We start from the raw sequence: 8,427 nt of genomic DNA on the forward strand, positions 1-8,427 counted from the left end.
TTTTTCCCATTGACTGCTCTGGCTTTCCAAATGTATGACCATATTATCAGCATAAAATAAGGGCACTTGGGAATCACTGAAAAGGTCGTCAAAACTCCACGGGTTAGGTTTGAAGACACTATCCACACTGAGGAAGCATAGGTGAGTTGGAAAGGATCTGGGGAACGCTTTGCGGCATCACCAATCTGAGATACCGAAACACAGACGAGAAACCGGACAAGGACGGGAATGCTCTACCTTCTGACAGGCTCAGTTCGCTCACACAGAAAACCCCAACCTCTCTCGACAAACCACTGAGAAGAACTCCGTGGCTCCCTAGAGTGGCTCCGGGAGCAACTGGCCCCACCGCTTCCGGCCTTTGTGGCAGTCCGCGATGGCTTCCGGTTCCTGGGCGGACCGGGTTCCCTTCTCTGCGCAGGAGCGACGCGGTGAGCGAGCTGGTGCTCCAGGCCTGGGGAGGGTGCTCGCTGCTACGTAGACTCCGGTTCTTAGAAAGATGGTTGGAACCGGGGGAAAGGCCACCCGGACGGCGCGGCTGCCTGTGGGTACGCCTGGGGCGCAGAGCCGGCCGGGACCCAGGCACGCCGCAGAACTTGTTAGGTTTAGAATCACAGAACTGGAGGGCAGGAGAAAAGCAGAGTAACCCCTCCAGCTTTTAACCTTCATGAATGACTAAGTCCCGGCTAAAGCCAGTTCGGAGACTGTACTGTGTGTATGATTTATGTCTGGCATGCAGTAAAATGTCAGAAGCCGCAAGGCAGGAGTGCTCTACTCGTACTCTTCCCGTTATTTTTTATGGTACTGTTATTGAACTCACACGGTAGGCAGTGCTTACCCTTCCCCAACGCCATCTGCTCATTCTAAGCTTTTGTTTTATTTCAGTTAGTTGTGGTTTACTTAGGAGTAAGTGGAGGTAAGTTTCTTACCAAACTCGACTCCCTGAAGCCCTGAAAGAACTTCACTTTTGTCTATTTCTGTGACAGTCCATGTACTTCCCGTCAATACAGTAAATTAACGGGAGGGCAGTCTTTCAACTCTCCCGCCTAAATCTTAGAGTGTGCGGTATTTGCTTATTATAGTTTGTGTTAGTAATGATGACTATTCTTTAGGTCTACTCGGTAAGAACATTTACCAAGGAGTCATTACTTGAAACGCTGATAAATTTTAAAGCTATGATGACATCTAGTAATACCAAGATCTGTAAGAACCAGGAGGGACTTTTGGAAGTAAAAATGGAGGAAGAGTGTAAGTATACCACCAGCCGAGATAGGAACCTACAAAAGAACACTCATAACAGAGACGTCTTCCGAAAATACTTCAGACAGTTTTGCTATCAGGAAACATCTGGACCCCGGGAGGCTTTGAGCCGACTCCGGGAGCTTTGCCGACAGTGGCTGCGGCCAGACCTGAACAGCAAAGAGCAGATCCTGGAGCTGCTGGTGCTGGAGCAGTTCCTGACCATCCTGCCAGGGGAGCTGCAGGCCTGGGTGCGCGAGCAGAATCTGGAGAGTGTGGAAGAGGTAGTGACCGTGCTGGAGGATTTAGAGAGAGAACTTGATGAACTAGGATACCGGGTAAGAAAAAAGAAAATGTGGGTTCTGTTTCCCTAAGCTCAATGGTGAGTTTGTAGGCCAGAGTGAAGTTTTACAAAGCACAGTGACATTTAGGTGGATCCAAAGGGGACTTCAGTTCCATGGGAATTTGGGGTTGAACTTGTATGTGACAGGCATGTTACTTGTGTGTCACACATCCTGGCCTTGTTCTTGCAGTCTTCCTGTCTCTCGTCCTTAATGCTGAGATCACAGGTCTACGCCTCCACTCCTGCCTGGACTTAGCTTGTTTATACCTTTTCCTCAGAGGGATTGCGTATTTCTGTGCTAAGCTGCAGAGTTCTAGCTGACGAGTATACTGCTTAGTTCAGAACCACACGGTGTGTACTACAGAGAGAAGGTACCAGAAGGAGAAGGTATTAGAGAGATGGTGGTAATGAGATGGGAAACAGCCTCTGCAAAGGATATTATGCAAAATAAAACAGATAACTGAGAAATGGGTCTTGAGCTGGGTAGGAGGACGTGCTTGCCCACTAGTGCTCGGGATGGAAGCAGATAGATGGAGAATGTGAGAACCATTTGGCCAAATTGCAAGACCCTGTCTCAAAAATAACAAGAGCTGGGGATATGATTCAGTGCTGGAGGACTTGCTTAGTATGTGCAAGGTCCCGTGCTTAGTCCACAGTACTGTGACAGCTATGTACGCGGTTACTATTCCCAGGTGGAAACATTGGTGGAGGATGCCAGCTGTGAATTCCTCTTTCTCCAGCAAGACTTCACTGATATGAATTTGATGGATTCTTCACCAGTGCTAGGGTCACACTGGTGTCTTAAGAAACCTCTCACCTGTGCTCTAAGCAAGCTCAAGAACTCTTGGTTGGCCAAGCTAGACTTAGATGGGATCTTTATTTGGTTTGTCAGTGCCCTGTCTGGAGGGAAAAGAAGCTTGCTCACATCTCCCCAGGAAAAGTCGCACAGCATAGATCCACTGCCCTGACAGTTAAAGATGGAGGTGGAGGTCACCGAATGAATGAGATACAGGAGCAGAATGCAGAGTTAGATGGGAGGGTTAGAATGGGGAATACATGCTTGAGGGGTAGAAAGCCCATTTGTGTTGGAAAAGTGAGGTTTGAATAAGAAAGTTGAGGTACGGTTTATGACATTGACCATAAACCACTCAGTTTGAAGTTTCTTCTAGAACAAAGCTCTATAGTCTTAAATAAGCTATAAAAATTATATAAAAGAGGCAGAAGAATCACTTATAACCCTTTTTATTTTTGTCTTAACTGTGACAAAGCTGGTTTTCAACCAATGGTAATTCTGAGCCAAAGAGGACATGTGACAGGTTTTTAGACAGATTTTGGTTGTTATGACTGAGGAACACAGTGATGGTTCCTCACATCTGAGGCATACAAGCCAGCCTCAGACGTCAGTTAATGAATTTACCAAGAACATGTCAGAAGGGCTGAGCGTAGGACATCTCAGTGTGAGAGAATGAACCTGTGAAATCAAAGAAGTGTAATATGGCATCTGGGGCATAAAATCGACGGGGGAGAGAAAAGGAGCCAAAAAGTTTGAGACAGTCATAAATCACACATGTACGAGAACTAATGTTCCTGTAGGTGGCCATTCTGCAGGTGCTATGGAATACCAGTTTTGTGCCACATACCAACAAAGGCTTGTAAGGACCAGTGAGCACCATAAACAAGTCACTATGTAGTTTCTAGTCCACTAAGAAGAGAGAGAGGAAAACGGTCCACGAACGTGTAACGTGTAAGGTGTTAGATGTTGATAAATATACCAAAAGCAATAAAGGGGTCGAAACCATTGAACAGACAGGTCACAGCACAGGAGATCCGACTGCACAGGCCTTAAGTGCTGCCAGTCTGCCCAGGGTAGAGGTGAATTTATGGAGAAGATGAAAGACATTATATTATATATGAACTTAGAGACCATTATAAAGATTTTAGATTTTGGCAGATGAAAAGTCAGTGCCTAGCTTTGAGCAGAAGAGAAGTATAAAGTCAGTTTGAAAAGAATCACTCTGGTGCTGTATTGGGTAAATTCTACATGGTGGTGAGGAGGCCTGTAGGTCAGAAGTCGAATTAATGGAAACCATCTAAGGAAGCTATACCGTTAACTAGAGAAATGGGCAGTGTGGACGCTGGGAACCCTGCATCCCAGTCCTCTGAAGAGCAGCAAGTATTAACTACTGTGCCATTATCCATTCAGAGTTCCGTTTTCCTCCTCTCTGCTTCCTCCCCATCTCTCCTTCACCCCTTTCCTAGCTCTGTTCTTTGAGCTCCAGGCAAAAATGTAAAAACAACAGAAAATCAACAAACTTCAGCAGTATCAGGGAGAAGAAGGTCCCCGAGAGGGTGATGTTTTCAAATGACTTGGAAAGTGACACCAAGACAGACTGATTGCTGTGAAAAAGTCCTCCAGGCTCCAGTAGGCGAGCGACTGGATGCTGTACTCCTGTTTGCCCTTATTACAGTGCTTCTCTCATTTCTCTCAGGCCTCAGTACAAACTGAACAACAGGAAATGTTGTTACAGGAGGCAAAGCCTTTAGCAGCAGAGCAGAAACCCGGTGTCTTCCTTCAATTTGTCAAAGCCAAGCCGGGGTGTGGACTTGCAGACTGTGAAGCCCAGGAGAAGCAAGGTAAAGGAGGAGGGGAAGCCAGGAAGCGGGGCTAACAGGATCCCAGGGCTTGTTGGTGCCTCCTATTTATTGTTTCTCATTACAATCGGGAGGGCTGTCTGTGTCTCCATGTGTCATGCTTTGTCACCTTCCCCCGCCCCCTTCCTTCCTTTAAACCCAGAGCCTCATGCATGCCAGACAAGCACTGTATCTCTCTAAGGTGCATCCACAGCCCCCTGTCTTATGAAGTTAGTAGTTTTCTAAATTCTGGCCTTATTTTGTTTAGGTTCACTTAATTTCATTCTTCTGGTAATTCTAATCCCTAATTCCGTCTTCACTTGGACTATATCCTTATTCTTGTAGTAAATAAGTTTCTGTCACCTGATGTCTGCAGCTCCCCAGTAGTCTGCGATGAAGTACTCACCGTACCGAAGGGCAGTAAAGTGAACGTGACAGTGACGGTAAAGGTGCAGAGCAGACGGACACTCGCTGCCTTCCTCATTGCTGCTAACTCTGGTTTTTCATTTTTTAGTAGGTAAATTGTTTTATAGTTTAAAGGAAGGATCTATAAAAATTATCCAGTGAAGAATTTCTGTGCCATTTAATTCATCTAGTCCCTCCACCCCCACAACTCTGAACTAAATTGTCACTTTAAAAATTCTTTGTGTCCTTCTAGAGATTTTTTTTTTATAGTAAAATTTTCTTTCCCTTCACACTAAGATGGTAGACTTTTGCACTTACTATTTCTTAACAGCTGCTTAGCAGTAAAAAGTATAAACAAGGGGCTGGAGAGATGGCTCAGCAGTTAAGAGACTTCCAGAGGTCCTGAGTTCAATTCCCAGCAACCACATGGTGGCTCACAACCATCTGTAATGGGATCTGGTGCCCTCTTCTGGTGTCTGAGGAGAGCTGCAGTGTACTCACATACATAACAAATAGTGCTGTAATAAATAACGGCATAGATTCCCATCTGTACTTCTGTTGTGCCCAACGTTAACGGACTATTGCAGTGTTGGTAGTTGTTGTGAGATTGCTTACCATCAACAGTTTGGATAAATTCATACCAGCATTTGAGATACCCATTTTGTGAGTACAGTGTAATGCCAAACTAATTAGGTAAATCCTGTGAGTGAAAAATTATACCTTATGCTGGCAAGATGGCTCAGTAGGTTGACAACCTGAATTTATCCCCAGAATCCATAGTAGGAGAAAACCAACTTGTAAAAGTTGTCCTCTGATTTCCAAACACGTGCCATGGCATATGCTCCCTTAAACATAAAATAATAAAAAAATAAAAATAAAAATTATATGTGCTGTTTAACTCATGTTTACCTGATGATGGAGTAGCATCTCTCCTGTGATAAGCACTGTGTGTTTCCTTTCTTGGAAACCACATAGTTTCCATATAGTTCCCCTTTGCCCAGTTTTTTGTTGGGTTATTATCTCTTCATTCATTTTTGGGTAGTGCGTTATATATTTGATTCATCTTGTACCCTAATGTATTTTTGTAGTTTGTAGTAAAAACTCTGGGATCTTATGTAACTTCCATTTGAATACTTCTATGTTGCTAATTTCATAATCTACTACTTACTGCCTAGGGAGTAGGTAACAGGCAGCTGCTTTTTGTAGTTTCAGGTGTTAAGGCTGGAATTGAGTCCAGGAATGTAACTCTAAAGCAGGGCCTCTGGGACGGAATGGAAGCAGAACAGAATCCCTCTAGCAGATTAGCAGAGGACGCGCTTGAGTGTGAAGAAACTCTTGACCCTGGAGAAGAGTCTGCTGGTGTTTCCCGTGAAGACAGCCAGCCTGTGCGTAACGAGAATGGGGTAAGTTCGGCTGAGAACTCAGACCACGCTGAACAGCAGAGCATCTGTCCAGGGCGGAAAGGGCATGGCTGTGACGAGTGTGGAAAGACTTTCAGTCAGCACTCGCGCCTCATGGAGCACAGGAGAGTCCACACTGGAGACAGGCCCTACAAATGTGAAGAGTGTGGGAAAACTTTCCGATGGAGGACTGTCCTTATTCGACACAAGGTGGTGCACACGGGAGAGAAGCCGTATAAATGTGATGAATGTGGCAGGGCTTTTGGCCAGTGGTCAGCTCTTAACCAACATCAGAGACTTCACTCAGGAGAGAAGCACTACCGCTGTAATGAATGTGGCAAGGCCTTTTGCCAGAAAGCAGGCCTCTTTCACCACCTCAAGAGCCACAGAAGAAACAGACCTTATCAGTGTCTTCAGTGTAACAAAAGTTTCAATCGCCGTTCCACACTTTCTCAGCACCAAGGAGTTCACACTGGTGCAAAACCCTACGAATGCGGTGATTGTGGGAAAGCTTTTGTTTATAACTCGTCTCTTGCTACACATCAGGAAACCCATCACAAGGAGAAACCCTTCACTCACAGTGGCCCTGCTCAGCAGCAGAGGAACCACACCAGGGAAAAGCCCTACAAGGGCATTGTATGTGGAAAAGCATTTGTTCAAAAAACAAGTCTTACAGAACATGAGCAAATTCATACTGGAGAGACCATATAAATGTGCTGAGGGCGAGAAGGCCTTTATTGAAATGTCAGAACTCACGGAACGTAAGGAACACACTGTGGGCAGGCCCTACAAATGTGACGAATGTGGCAAGACCTTCACACAGGAGTCAGCTTAGTGAGCACCAGAGAATTCATAGTAGAAGTGGTCCCTAAGTGTAGGGAATTGTTCTCACAGAACCCAACTCTTACTCATCATCAGACTGGTCACGAAAGCAAGAGCTCTGTGATGAGCACTGGGAAGCCATCTCACAGTGTGGGCTGAGAAGCGCTGTATTTGTAATGCTTTGTGGCCTTTGCTGCTGTAAGACAATAAATATTTGACGAGGACCTTCTGTGTACTGTCCTTTTTATGGGGCTGTGAAGGAAGGAAGTCCAACTACAAATTTCTTAGGGCATTTACAACTTACCTGAGATGTGGAATCTGCCATAGTCAGAGGACAGTAGAGTTGATGCTCAGCGTGTTTTACAGTCAAAGTAGAAAATGGCATAAAATTTGAAGGATAGACTCCTTGTACACCTGCTCAGGAAAGATTTCTGAAATTATTTTTATTGAAAATGAGAATTTAGTGGGTAGGTCTGGAAGAGGAAAGGGAGGAAATACTTATGTGAAACAGGTGAGTAGAAGCAAGAATGCAGGTGTTTGGAAGCCAGTCTGCAGGGAGCTGATGTAAGTGCTTGGCTGCTGGGCATTCGGTGGACATAGCTTGAGGACAGGAGGAGGACAGCCTAGTGACGCCCGTCAATGCGTGTAATGCACTGACAGCACTCTTGTAAGTACAGACGTACTGTTTATCACAGCACACCTCAAGATTCTGAAGCACGAGGATTAGGAGTTCAAAGCCAGCCTGAGCTACATGAAACCTAAAGAGAAAGCAGGAGGCTGGGGGCTGGAGAGACGGCCGAGCAGTTAAGAGCACTTGTTGCTCTTGCGGACAACCCACATGGTGATAGCTCAAAACCATCTCCAACTGGGGTTCCAGGGCATCTGACGCCTTCTGACCTGAAGGCATGAGGTACACAAGTGGTACACATACATGCATGCAGGCAAAACACTCCCACACAGAAAAGGAGTGGATGACAGCTGTACTACCACAGGGAGGAAGACCAGAAACCAAGTGCTTATTATATCTGACTTCTAATACAGTCTGTCACACTCATGAATGAATATCAACGTCCCCTGTGGTGTTGTGTATTAAAGATGTCTGCACGCACTGAATGAGTCCCTGAGTTCAATCTCTAATTGAAGGTTCACCTGGCCGTGGGAGAATTATAGTTCCAGCCTTTCAGAAGGATGTCTTGCCGGCCTTAACACAGTAAGAACCTGTCTCTGGGTGTTCCTGTCCCGCTCAAAATGCTCAGTGTGTCTGAGGTGTTATTGTGACCCTTGAACAGGAACCACTACAGATCCCCAGAACATTGGTCCCCAGTTCCACAAGGTGAATACCATTAGGGCTTAAAAGTAGGATTTTGGTGTGGTCTTAACACTATTTCAAATCTAAGTATATTATGGATGGGGAAAGGGCTGGAGAGACGGCTCAGTAGTATTAGGAGCACTGGCTGTTCTAGACGATGGGAGTTCAGTTCTCAGCACCCACAGGCAGTTCAGACCTGGCCATAACTCTAGTTCTAGGGCTTCTGATACCCTCACACACACATACGCAAGTAGAACATCAGTGATCACAAAAATAAATGA

The 8,427-nt window shown here is 45.5% G+C and overlaps 1 protein-coding gene across 1 annotated transcript; it reads left to right on the plus strand.

Moving 5' to 3' along the window:
* Positions 1-402: 402 nt before the first annotated feature.
* Positions 403-7,033, plus strand: LOC308421552 (zinc finger and SCAN domain-containing protein 12-like). Its single transcript, XM_080917957.1, has 4 exons — positions 403-428; positions 1,110-1,574; positions 4,069-4,213; positions 5,822-7,033. The coding sequence occupies exons 2-4, from the start codon at positions 1,173-1,175 to the stop codon at positions 6,724-6,726; spliced, it is 1,452 nt and encodes a 483-aa protein (XP_080774083.1). The 5' UTR covers positions 403-428; positions 1,110-1,172; the 3' UTR covers positions 6,727-7,033.
* The last annotated feature ends 1,394 nt before the right edge of the window (positions 7,034-8,427 follow it).

Source organism: Micromys minutus (genome assembly GCF_963924665.1).
Source record: "Micromys minutus genome assembly, chromosome: 6".
Taxonomy (NCBI): Eukaryota; Metazoa; Chordata; class Mammalia; order Rodentia; family Muridae; genus Micromys; species Micromys minutus.

What these genes read in the sequence shown, in the direction of transcription:
- LOC308421552 (XM_080917957.1), top strand. Translation starts at nt 1,173, where the DNA reads ATGATGACATCTAGTAATACCAAGATCTGTAAGAACCAGGAGGGACTT. An exon ending in TTGATGAACTAGGATACCGG is followed by an intron (nt 1,575 to 4,068) that starts GTAAGAAAAAAG and finishes CATTTCTCTCAG; the next exon opens with GCCTCAGTACAAACTGAACA. An exon ending in TGAAGCCCAGGAGAAGCAAG is followed by an intron (nt 4,214 to 5,821) that starts GTAAAGGAGGAG and finishes TGCTTTTTGTAG; the next exon opens with TTTCAGGTGTTAAGGCTGGA.